General features: G+C 38.8%; 1 protein-coding gene across 2 annotated transcripts in view; it reads left to right on the plus strand.

Annotated features, from left to right (window-relative positions):
- The first annotated feature begins 212 nt into the window (after positions 1–212).
- Positions 213–22,866, plus strand: part of LOC132121218 (integrin alpha-M-like) — a 41,076-nt gene continuing 18,422 nt past the window's right edge. For both annotated transcript variants that reach the window (XM_059530420.1, XM_059530421.1), the window contains exons 1-4: positions 213–355; positions 1,428–1,533; positions 19,860–19,963; positions 20,066–20,136. In XM_059530420.1, the coding sequence (XP_059386403.1) occupies positions 316–355; positions 1,428–1,533; positions 19,860–19,963; positions 20,066–20,136 (321 nt within the window). In that variant the 5' untranslated portion in view covers positions 213–315. The remainder of the gene's footprint in view (positions 356–1,427; positions 1,534–19,859; positions 19,964–20,065; positions 20,137–22,866) is intronic.

Raw genomic sequence — 22,866 nt, forward strand, 5'->3', positions numbered from 1 at the left:
TATTACTTTGAAATACTGAAGGTTATTTGTCATTTATTGTTAGTCACAGTAATGGTTTTAAAGAAAGAGAGAGAGAGAGAGAGAGAGAGAGAGAGAGAGAGAGAGAGAGAGAGAGAGAGAGAGAGAGAGAGAATGGGGGGGAAGTCGGGGATGGGGGGGCGGTTGTTTGTATTTCCTCTTAAGTCACATGCATCACTCTATTTCCATTTGATTTTTCTCTCAGTCCAACCCAAGATTCTTCACTCAAACTTGCGACTCAATGAGTATCAGTCTCTTTTGTTCACCCTCCACCTCTTTTTGTACATTCATGCAGAAATGGACCAGAATTTCTGGTTGCTTTTGTGTTTGTTTTATGGTAAGTGCAATTTTATTTGTAATGAAATATGTGGCATAAGCTATGAAATTGCCTAATGCCATAAAATTAGTAATCAGAAACAAAATATTTTCTTCACCTGTATACTTGCTGTAAGATGAACAGATTGTGAATTATGTGATATTTTGCTTGATGAATTTTAATAGCTTAATAATGTTAAATAAGCATTATTACATTATTTTCAGTGTAAAGATATTTTGTCTAATATGTTGGATATGCTTTGGTGCCAAGCCCACTGTATTATATTTGATATGCACATAATAATAATTATAATAAAAAACAACTTGATGTGTCTGGCCAATTATGGTGACCCATACTCAGAATTACATTTAACCCATCCAAGTGCACACACACAGTATTGTCTTTTAGTTTATATATTTTTAGCAAGAAAAATATATTTTATTTTAACATATGAATAACTTTTTTTTTTTATTATTTTGTTATATTTTGTAATGTTTCAAGATGAAAAATTATTGGACTGAAACAACTTAAAGGTTTCCATGCTTATCCTTACAGTACATCATTTAGATAAATCACATTAAAATCAGATCATCATGCTTTTAAGAATGTTTATTTGTTCTTCTCTCAATTCTCATTGCATTGCAATGTATTACATTTTTAAACTACAGCGCTCTGGTCATGAAAATAAGCATTTAAATATAATCTTCATAATAGACCAGGCTTAAACCTAGTCCCAGACTAAAATGTCTGAGCTGCTGTAAGTGCAAGAAACTTGCACTTACATGAATTAAAAATTTGTCAGTGCCATTATTTTGTCCCAACATGCACACCAGAATTTTTTTTCTAAGGCATTTTCATAAAAGATGCTTAAATGTCCATATTGATCCATTGCCTAATCTCAGTTTAACCAAAGCCTGTCTTGTGAAACATAGAGTGCCAAATGATATTTATATGTATTTATACGCAAGGAGAATTTATTCTTACTTTTTTGGCCATAAAAATGGCAATATCGGCAACAAATTGTTACAGAGGAAGGTACTCAGTTTCATAATTCATTTAAAGACTTGTAATTTTCCTTTCTTTTACATGACAGTATGCCATTCATTAACGGCCTTCAACATTGATCCTGTGACATGGAAGACCTTCACAAACAATGAAAAAACTGGCTTTGGCTATAAAGTGATACAAAAAGGTGAAAGGTGAGCTCACTCGTCTTTATCATGGATCACTTAAAATAGCTGGACTGCTGAAAATAAATGCACGGCTGACTTTAAGAGCTACAGAATATTTGAATCAAAGAAAGACTGATGTGTAGATTAAGGCCAATAATATAAAAAGCCCTAATACCTGTAACAAATTAATGAATTACTCAAGTAAAATCACGATCAAAAGCTCAAGCTGGGTACACCCCAAAAGATAATTGGGCTGATTTTGGGCAGATTTCCCCCCTTCCGACAATCTTAGCTATGTCCCTTTTATCTTGATGGTTGTACAGATTATTTGATCAGATTTTCCCTTGGTGTGAGGTGTGTTAAGAGTGTCTGATCCTGATCAGAAGAACGTCGGAGCCGCCCCAATAGCTTATTGTAAATATTCAACGTGTAATATTTACGATCAGAAATCCTGATGTGTGGGGGCAACCCCAGGGACAAACACACGCACGCTCTGGAGACGCTCTTCGTGAAACGAAACCGTATACAATCAGAAAGTGAGGTGATGGAAGACGGAAGCAGTCATGAGCACAGAAACGGTAACCATATAGCATTCAGTTAGATTCTCGCCTACCGTAGACACACTCGGCCCGATTCCGTCTGCCGCATTCAGGCCGGATGCCTATGGACTCACGTCCCCATTAGCCGCTTCCACACCGGAATCGGCCCGACACTAAAGTGCACAGCACGCCAGACGTGGCCCAGATTCATTTTAAATATCTACTTTACTGTTCACTTATCTTTCATTTAAAATTGATACGCAGCCAAAACATTTACTTTCATTGTAATTTCATGATTTATGGTTGCTGTGGTGTAACATGTCTTTCCACATCTTAATCCGGTGACATCTTTGTTTGGGAACTTTAATTTCTGCACCTATAAGGAGCAAATAATATACAAGTATCTATTAGTAAAGTTATAACGTAAAGCGTCAACGTGAACTATATTAAATTTATGTTTAAACAATGTACTTGTTATTTGACAGACTATTTAAAGCACTAAACTGCAATAACAGCGCAAAAAGTGGCTGTGCTCAGCATGATTAATATTTAGTGTGTAGCATGCCAATTAAAGGGTTCACCCAAAAAAAACAAGAACAATGAATATCCTATAGACCTCTTCATAATGTCCATACCTGACAAACTTTTTGGTTTTGATTACCAGCATTCTTCAAAGTATCTTATTTTGATATCTGCAGACAAACAGATGTCAGAGGTTTGGTAAAACATAAATGACGGAATTCTGGTTAGCTATACATTGAAGTAAATTAATAAACACTTTTCACCAGTCATGTCTGTGCCGAAAAATAACAGTGAACACCGCAATAAAATGCTTGAAATATTCACATTCAGCAGATTCAAAGTTTGCTGTTGATCGGGTCTCTTCATTTAATATTCCCCGCAGTTACTGCAGAAAATAACATGGTGAAATGGTAAATGCGGACATTTTATTAGGGGCCAAGCACCGAAGGTGCGTAGGACCCTATTGTGTTTGTTCCCGTTCTTATTATTATTCTTCCTTCTTCCGACTGGGAGTCTATGGCAGCCCATAGAACCGATTGCGGAAAAGTTGTTTTGGTTTGACATTCTGATAGAGGACAGTCCCAACATTAAATACACCAATTTTGGTGTGTCTAAGTCATTCCCTCTAGCGCCACCAACTGTCCAAAGTTTCACTTTTATTTTGCTAATAACTTTTGAACAGTAAGGCCAATCAACAAAATTCCCTTTTCCTCTGATTCCTGAGCTCATGACGATTTGATTACACCATATGACGTCATTTTCCGTCATAAAAACATGGCCGCCATTTTAAATTTTTTGAAAAACCTACTTTTTCGAACTCGTCCTAGACGGTTTGTCCGATTTGCACGAAAATTGAACCAGATCATCTTCAGGCAGTGCTGACCAAAAGTTATGTAATTCAAGTTGATTCGTCAAATCATTTTCGATAAACGCTCAAACAAATTTTACGTTGCTCTTAAAAAAACAGTTGTAAGGCTGTATCTCTGCAACGATTTATCGTATTCAGACCAAACTTGGTACAAGTCATAAAAAGCATGACCTGAGGCTACATGCTGCGTTTCAGCGCAGCGCCACCTACTGGTCCGGAGATATGAAAAATTGCTATTTTTGCTTATAACTTCTAAACAGTTTGTCCAAAAATCATAATTGGTCTTGTTAGATTCAGGGCAACATGCCGAGTCGACTGATATCCAATTTTACCATTTCGGCCATTTTGACTGTCGGCCATCTTGAATTTTGTGCTAAATTGCTGTATTTTCAGAACGCATCAACGGATTGTTACGAAACATGGTATGGGTCATCAGCACAATGTCCTGAAGGAGCGTGAGAAGTTTCGAAACAGCGCCACCTAGTGGTGATCATTTTTTTTTTAAAATGCTTATAACTTTGAGTGTGGTTGACTTATTTTCACGAGACTCATCAAATTGGACTCCTGAAACCTTACCGAGTCCTACGATACCAAACATGCTAGGTTTCACCTTACGGCTTGTGTAGCGTAGTGATTTAGCGCTTAAAAACCATTTGGCTATATCTTTGAAACCGCTAGTCTGATCGAGACGAAACCACCGTCAGAAGTTCAAAAACATAGGTCGATAGCTATACACCAATGCCCAAATGCCAAAATATTGATAGTAAGGGGTAGTAAAATTCAATCAAAGTCAACAGTCCGTCATTTTTTACTTGATTTTTCATATAAATCTCTATAACTCTGAAGTGAATTGAGATATTTTCACCAAAATTGACACACATATGTATGGGCTCACTCTGAGGACACATAAAAAAAATGGTGGGACTGAGCCTCTTGGTGGCGCTATAATAGAACAAAACATGAAATTCCCATTGACTTGAATGCAGTTTTCTGAAATAGAATGCTATACTAAACAAATGCATTGGTGTAATATTACGAAACTCAGAATGTGCCAACAACATCATCCCCTGAAGGTACTCAAAATATTTCAAAACAGTTAGTTACAGAAAAGTTATAACAAAATTTCCAAAAAGGCCAATAACTTTTGCATAAATCTGGCTATTGAAATGTCGCTGGTTTTAATAGATTCCTTGGGTCAAGCCGAGAACATAGATACCAAGTTTTCCTTATTTGGCCAAACTTCCTGTCCGCCATCTTGAATTTCACTTAAAACCTGCATTTTCGAAATCCTCATCAACCGTAGGTCACGTGATAAGCCAATAAATCCTATTACTAGTTGTTGTGTTTATTGTTTTCAAGCCATTTTTCCTAAAATAACCTTAAAATCTAATTACTCATTCCTGCCGTTCGTCTGAAGCTTGCTTCTGTGGTGCTTGGCCCCGTTATTTTTTGCTTGCAGCTATATTTGAACTTACTTTCTCATTGGCTCTAATGCTCGCTGCTAGTCCAGTCAGAGAAGTATAACAATCATGATGTCCACTTGGTTGCACTGCTCCTTGTGCACAGGTATCTGAGTAATGTCTGACATTCCTATAAGTCTGATTTATACTTCTGTGTCGAACTTACGGCATAGGTTTTATGCCATAGGCTATTTATACTTCTAGGTTGTTGTCTGCGTTGTTGTGCAGTACACACTCAAACCGCTAGTCTGCAGTGTCCACGGCATGTTGCTGGTGTAACTTGCTTTATCACGACAAAAGCCGAAGAAGAAGCTGCTCTTCAGAGAAGCATTATAGCCGTGACTGTGGCAAATTTATATTCAAGTGAATGTTTTCCTTCAACTAACAGCATCGCTTACCCATCAGTGGCAATAGTGAAGGGATATATTTAAATTAATTGTTAATAAGCTAATGTGAGAAAATTTTGCAAAAATGAATTTGATGAACATGACTCGCCATCTCCTCATTGGACATCCCTTTAGAGAGAAATGTTTCTCACAAATTACATAATGAAAGAGTTTTTGTTTTTGATTTGAATTGTTTTAAAATAGTAATTTAAAGCATTCTATAGATATATTTATCATGTCGGTGAAGTGCCAAGTAGACCCTTTGCAGCTCTGAATGATTATACTCTTACCTTTATGAGCAAAAATGACGGTGTATTTTTAAGTTTCCACTGTTATAAAAAAAAAAATAAGAAAAAAATACAAGAGATCACTCCGACGCCTCAATGTCCTGCAAAGCGTGCTTTAGCATTCACTCCACACAAACGATTGGATATGCGCCTAACAGCACTCATTAAATTAATACACAGGTTTCTTGTATACAAACAATACCGGATGCGTGCGCATCCAGGAGGCTATCTGTTATGCCGAGTTCAGTAAAAGAACATTGTAATTAACGTAGATTTCGCATTGTTTGTAATTTCTTGTTGACTCAATAATAAATTGCAATTTCAGAGTTGGATCTGTTTGTTTGTGTTTCATATTAATATATTATTAATATAACATTATGTAAAACGTCCAACTGTTTACGAATCAAAATCCGGACATACTGTGATGCATGTATGAATTATCATGTTATAGTGTGAAATGCATGGTGTTTTACATCTGTTTATTTTAGGCAGTTTGTGTTGGTTTGAGAAGGCTAAATTGATCAAACATAATTCTCAACTCACTGTCTGATGCTGCAGCTTGGTTGTTCAATTTGACCCCAGGCTCTTTTAGCTGTATAAAACATAAGAAATAAAAATATTTTACACACATTTGTTTTGAGGTCACTATAACATGTTATAATTATATAATGTTCATTATAATATTACATATTCAATATTATATAAAAAAAATCCCTCTTTTTTAGGGCTCTAACCTAACATAACCGTATCTGAAGTAGTTCACATGACATGGGACATAATTCTCATGAGAACTTTGATGTTTCCCATGCCATGGGGGAGGGGAAAACATATTTTATGCGAGAACTTTGATGTTTCCCATGCCGTGGGGGAGGGGAAAACATCATTTTTGCAAGAAGTTTGATATTTCCTGTGCCGTGGGGAAAGGAAAACCTAATTTTCATGGTTTACCAAACAAAGGGGAGGAGCAAACATTGCAAAAGCATGAACAGAAGCATTCTAAACCATTCTGTGTAATCTCTATGTTCTCCATCTCTCTCATTTGAAAATTACATCAAAGCAAAGATTTTCTGTCAATGAGATTTTGTCACAGGTTTTTGACAGTGAAAGTGACATAGAGGAGAATATGTCTGAGACCGATGATAATATTGAGGACCCTGATTATGAGGCATCCTCCTCAGATGAGAATGAGACTCCTAATGTTGACCCTACTGTTGTCTCTCAACCACCCACAAACCCATAACCTTCCAAAAATGGAAAGTTATCATGGTCCCACTCACCACCTGAACAACAGGGTAGACTTATAGTGCTGCTAATGTCATCAAAATGGTTCCAGGGCCCACTAGATATGCTGTCAGCCATGTCCAAGATATAAAATCAGCATTTCATATTTTCATCACACCATCAATTGAAAAGGATGTATTTGAAATGACTTAGAGGGTAGGCGTGTGTATGGGGATGGTTGGAAAGACTTCGATTGAAAGCCTACATTGGGTTGCTCATTTTGGCAGGAGTCTACAAGGCAAAAGGAGAAGCAACAGCATGCCTTTGGAATGCTGACACTTGTAGGGCAAAATGCAATATGCCCCTGAGGGGGCACATCTTGTAGCTTTTGGTTTCTCAATCGAGGTTGCTGAGATCATCCAGAACTCCCTCCATGAGGAAACTGTACACCTTGAGGTGGAAACCTTTCACCTCCTGGTGCGAAGACCAGCACAGCACAACCCAGTTATTTTCCCAGTTGGGACAGTTCTTGAGTTCCTGCAGGCCGTTCTTTCTACAGGTTTGACCCACTCTACCCTGAGGGTCTACGTGGCGGACATTACAGTCTACTGCGCCCCTCTTGGTGGCCATTCAGTGGGCAGACACCCTCTGGTTACATGTTTCCTCTGCGGTGCACTGAGGCTGAGGCCTCCGGCCAGAAGAAGTGGTTGATCAGGATGCTATCTTAAAACCTTGAGTCCTCTGATCTCCCCACACCATTGAGAGTCAAGACTCACTTGAACCGATGTAGGGCAGCCTCCAAGGCCTTCTTGTCAGGTGTGTCTATACAGGACATCTGCAACGCAGCTGGACGGTCCACACCCCTCACATTCATCAGATTTTATGGTTTAGATCTGCGAGCCACTCACAGCTTTTCTTTCACTTGCCTTAATTGTGCTATTTTTCTATGCACACTAGGCAGGGACTTGCAAGTCTGGCGGCGTGGGCATTCTCGTTTCCATAGCGTTTCGGACACAGCTTGAGTTCCTGAAGGGGAACGTCCCAGGTTATGTATGTAACCATGGTCCCCCGAAGGGAATGAGACGCTGCGTCTCAAAGCCATACCTCCGGCATCACTGCCAGAGTTCGTTTCATTCCTAGAAGCTGACGCTTGTTCCACCTTACGTTCTTTTATAGCTTCCTGGTCGCTACGTCACCCCTCCTATGATGTTACACCCATTCATGAGACTGATTTCACATACTATTCAGAGCTGGTCATGCTGAAGGGCGTTCCCATAGTGTTTTGGACGCAGCGTCTCATTCCCTTCGGGGAACCATGGTTAAATACGTAACCTAGGACGTTTTTCTTGGGGTCAAATTGACCCCACACATTATGTATGTTGCAATCCTTGATAACAAAAAGAACTGTTATGTGTTCCTTACTGATGTTTTGATTGTGATGATGTTCTGTTTAAATATAAATATTTAAATGTTTAAAATAAAATCCTTCAAAATGTTTGAAATTGTGTTTGTTTTTCCCGGGGTCAAATTGACCCCAAAGATAACTCGTGTTACTATCCTTGATAAAATAAATTGTTTTTCTTTTCAAATGTTATAGATTAGAAAAATCTATACTTAGAAATATTATAAAACAAATAAAACACCAAATATTTATATACTTTTGCAATTTTAGGTCAATCAGTAGTAAGACATAAATTACCTGAGACACAAACCTTAGTAAAAAAAAAAAATCATATTCTGGAGGTTTAAGGGTAAGAGATGTTATCAGATTTGAGGGTAACAGGAGGGTTAAAAAATTATTAAATACATAAAATGTTCCAAACCTATTTCTAAATTAACTTGATAAAGAAACAAACATAAATGAGACCACTTTGCCACTACAAACCAAAACAGAACTATTTTCATAGTTGTCTAATGGGGAAGAGAGCGAAAAAAAGACGCTGTCTTTTGGGCCAGGAATTCACATAAACTGTTTGACAAGGGCTGGGCCCATGCAGGGCTCTATCTAACCCAACCGATTTATCTGGTCAGCTTGTGTTTATTTTAGAACTTCTAGTGAACAGCCAGTGAATATACAGCCTGCAAAACACTAAAATAAATATCAAAGAAATAATGAAGTTATACAAGAAAGTAGCCTAAATAAGAAGGATAAATACACCCTGTCTAACAAATGCAAGCAGCGTGGCGCTACAAAATACTCATTATCAGAATCAGAAGAGCTTAATCCAGAGAATAATCCAACTGGATGAACAGAGCATAACAAGACAAGAGAGACAGAAAGGAAATCAACGAACCAACTTAAAGACAGCGCAAATGAGTTGCAGCTGGTGCTCATTAATGCAGCTGCTGCTAGTTAACAGACGCACACAATCAGACAGAGATGCAAGATGAGCGCACTGACCCATGAATTGAGACAGCTGCTGCCTGTCTGTCAGGAAGCTGGTGATCCACTGACAGATGGAGGTGGGCATGAAGAGCTGTATGAGTTTGTCTGAGAGAAGGTCAGGTATAATGGTATTAAAGGATGAACTGAAGTCCACAAATAAGATCCTTGTGTAATTCCCAGGTCTGTTGAGGTGTTACAGGATGTAATGCAATCCCATGTTGACTGCATCGTTCACAGACCAGTTTGCTCTGTAGGCAAACTGGAGACGATCCAGAAAGGGTCCAGTAATGTCCTTCAGGTTGGCCAGGAACAGTCTCTCAAGTAACTTCATGACCACAGACGGGTGGTAAGTGAAGGTGTGAAATGCGGATCAGAGCGGATGGGGGCTGGTAGACTGTCCTTTTCAAATCTGCGGTAAAACACATTCAGATATTCAGCCAGTTGTTGATTCTCCACTGTGGGGGTGGTGTTTTGTACATCGAGATGTTCCTCAGAGGAGTACATTCTGATGCTGGATCGTTTGCTGAAAGCTCTTTTCTCAACTTTTCAGAGTGTATTTTTTTTTTTTTTTTTTGCCACTCTGATCTGCTTTGTAAGACTGTTCCTGGCCTGGCAATACAAGATTTTATCCCCACTTCTGTAAGCATCCTTTTAGGCGTGAAGAAGCTGTTTCAGTTTCACAGTAAACCATGGTTTATCATTATTAAATAAGAATGTCCTGGTGGGAATGCAAATATCTTCACAAAAACTGGCATATGAAGTGTAGCATCTGCTTAGGATCATGTATGATTGTTTGGGCTTTATGTTGTAGGGATTCCTTTAGCCTTTTTACATTTGCATATAAATTACAAAATCTGTCCCCATGGTGTACATTTATATGAGTGCTTAATGGCATTGTTTACCCCCCATTATCTGGAAGATACTAAACAGGTCTCCCCATCCGACTTAAAACACATTCCGAGATAGGGGAGAGCGGGGACGAAAGTAACGTGGGACGAAAGTAACAAAGCGATTTTCTCAGAGCCTATTACTGCATTTGCATTCCCAGCTATGACCAACGTGATCTCATGAGAATACATGTGTATTTTTACGTTAAATGTGGTTCTACCACACGTACATTTACTTACGTTTTCATGCACATAAAAACGTACAACTTAGACGTATTTATAGCAGTAAAACGTACAAATACTTACGTGTTAGCAGCTAAAAAAAACGTAAATAATCGTGAATTTATATGAATTCCCATGTATGAATATTAAAATCGTGGCTTTAATTATTTAAATCTGTTGTATTTAATTGTCATATCAAGAAATGTTTTTATTGAATTTATTGAAAGCAGTTTACTCATCTACTTAATAGGAAATAACATTTCTGTGCATGCTGCAACCCATAGATACACAAAAGCACAGTATACAATTACAAATCACATCCATTTTATTTGTTTGCTGTACTCCATATCTTTAGAATCCAGATGTTGGCAAGGAACATATCCATATCAATCGATCTTATTCTCAGCAACAGCGTCCGTCACAGTCAAAGCCCGCGCTCGTTATGATTCGAATTTGAAAATAGCGCCAGTGCGCCACAGTAACATTACGACATGGTTTACGGCACTAATATCGAACTCTCATTGGTTCTCACATAATTCGTCACAGATTGCGACATGTCGTGTTTCAGTTGATAGACATTTGAAATCAGTACTGCTACTGCGCCAGTTCACCTTCACGGAGAGAAGACAGATTCATAATTTCACGGATTAATAAATTAAATTCTGCTCTGTACCCTATAAAAACTATTACCTCCAGAGAGGAATGCGACTGGAACTCATTATCATTTGAACTAGTTTTGGTACCACTTTTGATATTTTTTAGCAAAAAATAAATGATTAACATTATGTTTGTTTGTCTGTTATTTGTTTATTTATAACATAGAAGATTATGTCATCCGCCAGTGCCCATGTATTAAGCAAAAGCGGCCTGCTGTTCCTGAAAAGGCACCAATGGGTTCAATTACAACGAGTGTACCATTTGAGCTACTGTCTGTTGATTATCTGCATCTTGAACCGAGTAAGGGTGGCTACATGTATATCTTGGTTCTTGTAGATCACTTTACTCGTTTCGCCCAGGCCTACCCAACGCGGAACAAATCTGGAAAAACGGCTGCTGAAAAGATTTTCTTTGACTTTATACCACGCTTTGGGTATCCACAAAAGCTTCACCATGATCAGGGTCGCGAATTTGAGAATAACTTATTCCAGTGGCTTCAGCAACTGGCTGGCATTACCCATTCTCGAACGACACCCTATCATCCACAGGGGAACCCTGTGGAGCGCTTGAATAGAACACTTCTTCAGATGCTACGGACACTGTCAGAGGGAAAAGAAATCTGAATGGAAAGACCACTTACCACACATAGTGCATGCATACAATTGTTCGAGGCATGAAGCCACAGGGTATTCACCATTCTTTCTCCTCTTTGGAAGGGCCCCACAGTTACCCATTGATTTGCTTTTTAACCTGGATCCTGAGCCACAGACTGAAACCCGTCAGGAATCTGCACAGAAGTGGGCTTCCCGGATGCAGGAGGCATACAAGATCGCCTCTGAACATAGTAAAAAGAGCTCTGCAAAAGGAAAAAAATACTATGATCGTGGTGTCAGAGGAATTGTGCTTCAGCCAGGTGATCGTGTGCTTGTACGCAACCTATCAGAGAGGGGCGGGCCCGGCAAACTCCGTCCTTACTGGGAGAACAAGGTTCACCGTGTTGTTGAGAGGATGGGAGTTGGTCCTGTGTATCGAATTCAAGCCGAAACTGGTGATCGCACTCTACGTGTCTTGCACCGTAATCTTCTTTTGCCTGTGAATGATCTGCCCATTGAACATAATGGAGAGGACAATCGGACACGGAAACAACAAAGGCAGAGGCAACATCACAAGAACAGCCGACATCACAGGTCTGATACCTTAGAGCATGACTCCGGTGATTCAGGGGACGAGGAAGAATATGCTTGTAATCCCAGACCAGTCCCAGTATATGAAAGGGGAAAAGCCACTCTCAAACATTCCCATCATGAGCCAGGTAGTGATCTGCGAGTAGCGGCACCAGAGTTTCATCCGGAACACCATAGAGCTGAGCCAGATAACCCTCAAACATATGAGCAACCACTCCGGTTTGTGACACCAGAATCAGAGCAAGTACTGGCTGACCTGTTGCCATCTCTGGAAACTCAGGAACAAGTAGACGACTGCATAGCTGGAAGAAGTAATGAGGATACTGACCTGGGAGTGGAGCCGGTTGCACAGCAAATGAATAGGGAAGACATCACCCTGCGGAGGTCTGCACGGGCAGTAAAGCAAAAGGAGATGTTCACAGATAATCAGATGGGACAAGCCACATACCTATCTTGGAGACCAGGAGCGAATGCAATGCACACCTGTGTACTGTACCCTATTCATACTTACCCTGTCATACCTGATGCCTCTCACTATCCTTCTCCACTTGTGTGGGCATATTAGACTTAAGAGAGGACAAATGAGGCAGGACTGTTGACATTCAAATACTTGCCTATCCTTTGATCAGACTGATAGCTTTTTTCTCTTATCTTCAGGAAAAAAAAATGTTCTTCTATTCTGTTGGGTTAGTTCTGGATGCCCGGAGGCATCTCTTAAAGCAGGGGAGAGTGTAAAGGGTGTTAAAATGTTTATTCAATAATTAATTGAAAACTGATACCTCCCTATTTTTTTTAAATGTGAACACCAACAGTTCAGAATCAGTTCACCGCCACGCCAGCGGATGGCGCTTGAGCGCTCCTGTGAAGCACACTATAGAGACTAGCTTTTTCCCGGGTGCGATCTCAGAAGTAAACTGACGCACCAAAGGAACGACACTCATTTTGTCTGTCTCTTTATTTATTCACAGTGTTTTCACAGATACACAGTGCTTCACTGCCTGTGTGTCCTTTGTTGCCAGCCCAGATATCCCCTAGGTCTGAGGCCGGTAACATAACCGCTTGTTAACTATTTAGATGCGCTTCTAGGCTTTGACCCCTTTTAATTATGGTGATGAGATGCTTTGATGGTTCTTAACAGGTTGTGATTTAGTTTGAGTAAATACTGCCATGACTGTACATTCTCTTATACGTGCGCGATCTCTCTCTCTCTCTCTCTCTCTCTCTCTCTCTCTCTCTCTCTCTCTTTCTCTCTCTCTCTCACTATCCATGCCTTCCTTGCGTTGGCATCTATGTTTAATGTGTGTATGTTTGTGTTTAGTCAGATGTTGCATGTTCCCCAGTGGTGTATTTTAATAAAAATCCATACATATTCACACTTGGTTGTTTGCTGCTGTCTGCTACGGATGAACAATCATTATATTGTACTATTAATGCTATAATGCTACAACCCGAATTCCGGAAAAGTTGGGACGTTTTTTAAATTTTAATAAAATGAAAACTAAAAGACTTTCAAATCACATGAGCCAATATTTTATTCACAATAGAACATAGATAACATAGCAAATGTTTAAACTGAGAAAGTTTACAATTTTATGCACAAAATGAGCTCATTTCAATTTTGATTTCTGCTACAGGTCTCAAAATAGTTGGGACGGGGCATGTTTACCATGGTGTAGCATCTCCTTTTCTTTTCAAAACAGTTTGAAGACGTCTGGGCATTGAGGCTATGAGTTGCTGGAGTTTTGCTGTTGGAATTTGGTCCCATTCTTGCCTTATATAGATTTCCAGCTGCTGAAGAGTTCGTGGTATTTTTCGTTTAATGATGCGCCAAATGTTCTCTATAAGTGAAAGATCTGGACTGCAGGCAAGCCAGGTTAGCACCCGGACTCTTCTACGACGAAGCCATGCTGTTGTTATAGCTGCAGTATGTGGTTTTGCATTGTCCTGCTGAAATAAACAAGGCCTTCCCTGAAATAGACGTTGTTTGGAGGGAAGCATATGTTGCTCTAAAACCTTATACCTATATACCTTTCAGCATTCACAGAGCCTTCCAAAACATGCAAGCTGCCCATACCGTATGCACTTATGCACCCCCATACCATCAGAGATGCTGGCTTTTGAACTGAACGCTGATAACATGCTGGAAGGTCTCCCTCCTCTTTAGCCCGGAGGACACGGCGTCCGTGATTTCCAACAAGAATGTCAAATTTGGACTCGTCTGACCATAAAACACTATTCCACTTTAAAATAGTCCATTTTAAATGAGCCTTGGCCCACAGGACACGACGGCGCTTCTGGACCATGTTCACATATGGCTTCCTTTTTGCATGATAGAGCTTTAGTTGGCATCTGCTGATGGCATGGCGGATTGTGTTTACCGACAGTGGTTTCTGAAAGTATTCCTGGGCCCATTTAGTAATGTCATTGACACAATCATGCCGATGAGTGATGCAGTGTCGTCTGAGAGCCCGAAGACCACGGGCATCCAATAAAGGTCTCCGGCCTTGTCCCTTACGCACAGAGATTTCTCCAGTTTCTCTGAATCTTTTGATGATGTTATGCACTGTAGATGATGAGATTTGCAAAGCCTTTGCAATTTGACGTTGAGGAACATTGTTTTTAAAGTTTTCCACACTTTTTTACGCGGTCTTTCACAGATTGGAGAGCCTCTGCCCATCTTTACTTCTGAGAGACTCTGCTTCTCTAAGACAAAGCTTTTATAGCTAATCATGTTACAGACCTGATATCAATTAACTTAATTAATCACTAGATGTTCTCCCAGCTGAATCTTTTCAAAACTGCTTGCTTTTTTAACCATTTGTTGCCCCCGTGCCAACTTTTTTGAGACCTGTAGCAGGCATTAAATTTTAAATGAGCTAATTAAGTGGATAAAAGTGTCAAATTTCTCAGTTTAAACATTTGCTACGTTATCTATGTTCTATTGTGAATAAAATATTGGCTCATGTGATTTGAAATTCCTTTAGTTTTCATTTTATTAAAATTTAAAAAACGTCCCAACTTTTCCGGAATTCGGGTTGTATAAGTAATTCCTGTAAATGAATGTAGTTAATAATAACCCGTTATGATTAATTATGTACATCTCACTTTGAGCTAATTTGTTACAGAAGTAACAGACTCGTCCAGACCAGTGGCTCCCACTTAAAAGACACTTGAGTCAGTGAGGTCAAAACAAGCTTGTAAATCACTCTCTGCTTCATTAGTCCATTTTTTAACACCCCAAAGAACAGGTATAGCAGATTTCAGTTTCTGCCTGTAGGTCGGTATAAGATGTGATCGTAAACAGTGATCGGAGAGCCCCAAAGCTCCCTATGGAACAGAGTTTTATGCATCCTTTATTGCTGTCTCTGGTGGGACTCGTAATGTTTTGCTTGTATTTTGGCAGATTACGGGAGATATTTGATTTGTTAAAATCTCCAAATATTATTAAATAGAGTCTGGGTACCTTTGGTCCATTTCAGTTATTTGTTCGGCCAGCTGTTGCATCTAGGCGCTTAAGCACACATCAGGAGGCACGTGCACATTCACAAGAATGAAAGAGGAAAACTCCCAAGGCGAGTAGAAAAGTTTACAGTTTACGATGAGTGCCTCTAAGTTGGGACAGCATACCTTTTTCAGCTTTGTTGCATCTGAACACCAACTTTTGTTGATGTAGAAACACAATCCACCATCTCTCATGTTCCTGGTTAGCTCCGCAATGCGATCCACTCTGAACAGCTGGTTGCCCGGCAGATTGAGCACGTTGTCCGGAATGGCTTCACTCAGCTAGGTTTCAGAGAAGTACAGTGCAGCAGAGTTTGAGAGTTGTTCATCCATTTTATTAGGAAGGGAATGAACATTTGCGAGATGAATGCTTGGAAGCGCAGTCCGAAAGCCTCGCACGCAGAGGTTCACCAGGGAGCCGCCGCATTTCCCTCTTCTGTATCTGTACATGCATTTGAAAAACACAGCTGTACCCTCAACTAGAATGTCCAACAAAGCAAAATAATCAGAAACTGGAAAAATATTGTCTGGGGGATGTGTTGCTTAATGTTAAGGAGTTAGTCTTTGGTAAAACTTATAGGAAAAAGCATAACAAACAAACAAAAACATCAGAGCTCACCATCCTGGCTGCCATTTTGCAGTGCCACATGAGAGAATCAGTAATGCTACACTGGATGCAGCATGACACAAGACGACAATTAAACTGCCTCGTCCTATTTATGAGGTACTGACACAGAATTCAAATGTCCTGTGTAGACACTCGACAGACTAACCTGTTGTGATATGGCGGTGTTGCATCCAGTGAAGACACGGTTCACTGTTCACTGCCCCAACAAGGTCCATCACCAAACACACAATTTTTTGCTGAATGCATAAACTGTATTTTCCTGCGCTCAGACTTGCCAATGTAAAGGAAATGCCGTGTATGGTGTTTGAGGTAGTTTCTGAGTTACTATAGACTTATAGTATTACTGTTTTTACACTTGCATACAAAACTTTGTATTATGCTTTCTATAGAGTGCATGTCATCATATGCAGTACCTGCAGGGGGCAGTTGACAACCGTGGTGGCAACCGACAACTGGGGTGACTTGGTTGTCACGGCAACTGTCACAGCTCTAGGTCACTGTAATGTAGTTCAAGCTAAACATTTTTATTCGTCAATTACTAAATTAACATAAGGAAATGGAGCCATTGCAACTGTTCTGGTCCAGGTAAAATATTATTTGAATATTAATACGGTTTAATCAGAAGCAAAAACTTTTAATCCTGCCTTTTTCATTAGTTTTAAATGGGTCCTATAACGTTGCTAAAAAGAGCATCATTTTGTGTATTTGGTGAAATGCAATGTGTTTATGCAGTTTAAGGTAAAAAAAACAAATTTTTTCCCACATAATGTACATTATTGTTGCTCCTCTATGCCCCACCTTTTTGAAACGTGTCAGTTTTTACAAAACTCATTGTTTTGAAAAGTGAGGTTTATGCTGACTGGCCAGCTATCCAGTACGTTGTCCATCATCGTCCTCCATAAAATGCGCTGCATCTGAATATTTGGGTTGAACTGTTCTGGTACAGTGTTTTAAATACAATTTAACCACTGATTTCTAGTTGTGTTCTTTTTTGGAAGGCCAAACTAAGTAGTTTTGCTTTTGAAACGAAAGACACAGTGTCTCCACAACTTGGTGGTCGCAACAGCAAGAATAAAAGTTATGCCTTCTTTCTTTGCATGAACATTTTAGCGGCGTTATGCAAATCTTCCCACATTGTTATGTAGACATGTGGGGGCATGTTAGAATGAGCCATTTTAGGAGGGCGTGGTTGACTCTTAAATTGAATAAATAATATCTATGTGGATTTGAGACTTTAGTCTTTGCAACTTTACAGATCTTCTTTATGCACCAAGAGCTTGTAACATTCCAAAGAGAAAGAAAAAATTTAATCTCATCATATGACCCCTTTAATTTCCCCTTTCTGTGATTTTCAGTAATAGATAAATATTTTGCAACACTATCCAAAACCATGCTGACATCTACACTTTTTTTGTCTTTATATAAAACCCAAATGAAGTGAAGTGACGTGTGGCCAAGTATGTTTCTATGTTGTGACTTTGAGCCAGGTTGTAACATAAATTGGAGCCTCGTCCGGGATCAAATTCTGGTTTGGTTGTTGTTTTGAGAGTGGAGTGTGGAAAAGGTTCATAGTGATTGGATTATTGGAAGACTCCATTTAGGTAGAGTGGTCCAGCTGGGTTGCTAGTCAATCCTTCCAACAGAGCACTGTTTGTTTTGTTAGTTTGTCATTTTTGAAGGTATACCAGGTTGAGATTTAATCTCTGTTGGGGGTACACTATTCAGGGCCTGGCTTTTACCAGGTGACATGAAGTTCAGCGTTTAAAGTGGCCCCAAGCCTGGTAACCCTTTGAAGACTAGAGAGGTTAGTTTTTTTTTGTGTATAGGGTTTCAGGAGTTGTTCTTTAATATATTAATGCCAATTGGTGTGGTATTTACAACCAATGACTAATGTTTGCAAATTTTTTTGTTTTGTTAAAAAAACTTAAGGAGTCTATCATAGAGTTTGAAGGGCACTTTAGAGGAAAAGGGAAAAATTACAGGATCCAGGTATTGTTGACAGTGAAGTAAAGCTAAAAGGGATGGTGTTACAAGAAAAAGAGTTAGACCTGGAGGTAGTGAAGTGTCTTCTAGAACATGATAGTATAGCTTTGAAAGAAAAGGAGTTGGAAAGTGAACTGGAGCTGAGGAAACTTGAGGGACAGGAAAGAGAGCGTGAGCGAGCTTTTGTCCTTAAAAAAATGGAGTTTAATTTGGCAGGCAGGACACCTGAGGGACAGCCGCCTGTTTCATCTTTTGTGATACCCTCTGAGTCTTCTCAAAGAGTAGAGCAAGGTTTTGATATTGGTTAGCATATTAAAATGGTTCCTCCTTTCTCTGAAAAAAAGAGGTAGAGAAGTATTTCTCCCACTTTGAGAGAGTCGCTATATCATTGAAGTGGCCAAAAGATGTTTTGCTTTTACAGTGTGTGCTTACAGGTAAGGCTCAAGAGGTTTATTCATCACTTAGTTTAGAACAGAGTGTTGTGTATTATACAGATAAAACTTCTATCCTTCATGCTTATGAGCTAGTACCTGAAGCATATCATCAATACTTTGGAAATTACACCAAAAGTGACAGAAAATTGTCTCCCAGCAGTTCTGGCTACTTAGTTAAATGAACAAAAGCTTTCCAGATAGTTTGATGCAGCTGTAATGGCTGATGAGTTTGCTTTAACCCATAAAGGGTTATACGGAAACCGTGACTTAAGGAAGAAATTATCAGGGTCGTAGTAAACCTGTTGTGGCAGGATCTGACTCCATTTCAACTTCCTCTAGCAAGCTTGATGCTGTTTCTTCCAAGGCAAATATCATCTGCTTTTATTGTAAGAAACCAGGGCATAAGATATCTGAGTGTTTTGTTCTTGGTAAGAAAGCTAAACCAACCAAGCCAGTTGGATCGGCTGCTGCATGCCATTTTCCTGTACAAAATACGTTTCAATAAAGAAAAATTATAAATTTATTTAAAGCTAATCAAATACTGTCTAGGGTCAAAATGTTAAAGAACAAAAGAAACAACACACCAAATAACGGTTGGAAATGGGTTTTGTGGAAACAAATGGGAATATCAAAATATCAACCCACTCTTCAAACAAAGACAAAGAAACAAAAATGAGAGAGAGCAAGAGCTCAATTCCATGAGCCTCTTAAATAGGAGTGCCACACATGCAGCCCATGATCAGCACTGAGGTCCCACCCATCAATGAGGAGCCTCTGTCCCTGCAATCTCATGACAAATTAAAGAAAAAAATGGGCAGGGTTGTAACAGTGACCTATACCTGAAATTTTTGCTCTGCATTTAACCCATTCAAGTGTAAGTACACACACACATGCACGCACACACACACACGCACGCACACACACACACACACACACACCCACACAGTGAGCAGTCATATTGCCGTGGTGCCCGTGGAGCATTTTGGGGTTCGGTGTCTTGCACCTCAGTCGTGGTATTGAGGGTGGAAGAGAACCCTGGTTAATCAATCCCCTCACCGCCATTCCCTGCCATACCTGAGACTTGATCACGCAACCTTTGGTTTACATACCCAGCCAATAATGCCAAAGGCTTCTCTTTCTCTCTTTTTTTTAAATATGTTCTCATATTCTTTCTGTCTTCTTCCATAGTCTGCTAGTGAGCGATCCTTTAATACAACAGAGTCAAACTCAAAGAGGACAAATTTATGACTGTTCTGTCACCAGAGGAAACTGCGTGCCACTGGCCATTACTGGTACAGTACTTAGTTTTATGTATGATGCTTTCAAGAAAGTAAAATAGGATACTAGTTTTATTATTTATGATAATAAATATTTCCTCTTTTTATTCAACAAAGTCCCAGTTGAAGCTGTCAACATGTCCCTTGGACTTTCAATGTCTCTAGATCCTCAGTCTTCAAGAGCAGTGGTAAGTTTCATACAACCCTAATTCCAGAAAGGTTGGAGCATTTAGTAAAATGCAATAACATCAAAAATGTGTGTTTTGTCATTTTTTTATTTTACTGAGATAAGTACAAAGAAAAGTTTCCCAATGTTTTATTGAACAACTTAACCCTCTGGTATTGTTTGGTCACTTTAGACTTTAGATTTTTTTTCCTTTCATATTTAAAAAATCACTACTTCATCAAAATGGTATGGAACTCAATGACTTTTTATGGCAGTTACTATGTAAAAAAAAAAAAAAATTCACACTTGTGTTGTTCGTAGTCAAAAATGACCGCCATTGGAAATGAATGGGAATTCTTTTTGTTTGTTTGTTTTTTTGTACAATCTACAAATCATTCACAATACAGGAAGTGCCTAGCAATGAAGGAGTGACACTATAATATTAAGAGTGCAAACTTGTTCACGTGTTCACTTTTGGGTACAAATTTGTCCCCAAAATATGTACACACAGTACACACAGTACACACATCACATCACATCACACACACAATCACTCACACAGATCACTTGTGGAAAACATATTAGACTGACTAATCCACAAAAAAAAAAAAAAAAAAAAACAAGGATTCCAAAAACAGAGCAACAAGCAGGGGAGAAGAAAGAGGGTAAATAACAAATAAATAAATTAATAGGCAAAACATAATCCACAAACAGTGTAACAGAAAACAATACTGAAGCAAACAAGGGCTAGCAGAACATGATATATAAAGGTGTACTAGCATTTCTGCAGACTCTGATTATATTCTCCTTGATTCCTTTAACTCAAAAGTTAAGAATGTTATTGATGATATTGCTCCTGTAATAGTCAATAAAAATTAGTATTAAGTTTCATCTTCCGCCACATCCGCAAAGGCTAAAATTAGCCGAGCGGATGTGGCGGAAGACGAAACTTCAATTCACTATAGCATCTATAAAAACAGCCTTCATGCTTTTAATGTGAAACTAGCCACAGATAGACAGAGTTTCTTCTCAAACCTTATAAACAGTAACTTAAATAACACTCGTACTCTCTGTTGAGAGACTGACAAACCCCCCAAGTCAGATTTCCAGTGAAATGCTCTCAGACAGCAAATGCTTCCTTCTTTTCTGAGAAGATCATCAGTATCAGGAAGGAAATTAGCACATCCTCAAGTAATGCAGAGGTCAGATAGATTTGGCCGCAATATCAAAAAGATACTATGTCTATTTTTTAAGCAATTGATAGAAAAATTTTGAAAGAAATAGTGCAGCACCTAAAATCATCAACCTGCTATCTTGACACACTTCCCACATCTTTTTTCAAAAGTTTGTTTAACTGTTTAGAAGCAGATCTCATAGAACTTTCTTCAGCTAAACAAGGAAAAAAACTGAAGTCATTGCATTTGGAAACAAACATGAAGTTTTCAAGGTGAATGCATACCTTGACTCTAGGGGTCAAACTACTAAAAATCAAGTCAGGAATCTTGGTGTGATTCTGGAGACAGACCTTAGTTTCAGTAGTCATGTCAAAGCAGTAAACTAAATACTATCATCTAAAAAACATTGCAAGAATTTGATGTTTTGTCAAGACTTGGAGAAACTTTTTCATGCCTTTATCACCAGCAGTGTGGACTAATGTAATGGTCTCCTCATCGGCCTTCCCAAGAAGACCTTCAGACAACTGCAGCTCATCCAGAACACTGCTGCCAGAATTCTGACTAGAACCAGAAAATCTGAGCATATCACACCAGTCCTCAGGTCCTTACACTGGCTTCCAGTTACATTTAGGATTGATTTCAAAGTACTTTTACTTGTTTATAAATCATTCAATGACCTAGTACCGAAATGCATTGCAGATATGCTCACTGAATATAAACCTAACAGACCACTTAGATCATTAGGATCAAGTCAGTTAGAATTACCAAGGGTTCACACAAAACAAGAGGAGTCCGCTTTTAGCTATTATGCCGCCTGCAGTTGGAATCAGCTTCCAGAAGAGATCAGATGTGCTAAAACATTAGCCACTTATAAATTTAGACTCAAAACTACGGTGATGCATTGCTGCCACACACATATTATTTTTTCAACTCACTTATGTCGTAATAACGTTATGTCATTTTAATGTCATCTTTTCTCGTTAAAACAACATCTTTTCTCATAATAACGACATATTTTCTCGTTAAAACAACATCTTTTCTCGTTAAAATGACATCTTTTCTCATAATTACGAGATGTTTTCTCGTTAAAACGACATCTTTTCTCATAATTACGAGATGTTTTCTCATTAAAATGACATTTTTCTCGTTATAACGACATATTATGTAATAAAATCGATATGTTTTTCCATTATTTTAGATGGTACATTATTTGAGTGATAAGTCCGTGCTGCTGTCGCCACAGTCTGACATAAACAAGGATCTGCACGCTGTTGAAATTATTTAAATACTACGCTGTTTTAAATGTATTTTAATGTAATGGTTTTAATTGTAGCGGCATGTTTATTAGGATTAATTTCCAATCTGTCTACAATATAGTGATATCCAACTCAGACCCATGACTCTAGGCTATGATCAGATCAAAGCAGTTGTTTTTGAATAATCGACTCTCTGATTAATATTTCTTTATTTGAATGACTGTTGGATTTAACAACAAATCGAAATACGAAAAAAAAGAAATAGTGATTTTCTGATAGGCCTATAATAATAATAATAGACTAATAATAATAATTATTATT

The sequence above is a fragment of the Carassius carassius genome, chromosome 39, assembly GCF_963082965.1.
Source record: "Carassius carassius chromosome 39, fCarCar2.1, whole genome shotgun sequence".
NCBI classification, from domain to species: Eukaryota; Metazoa; Chordata; class Actinopteri; order Cypriniformes; family Cyprinidae; genus Carassius; species Carassius carassius.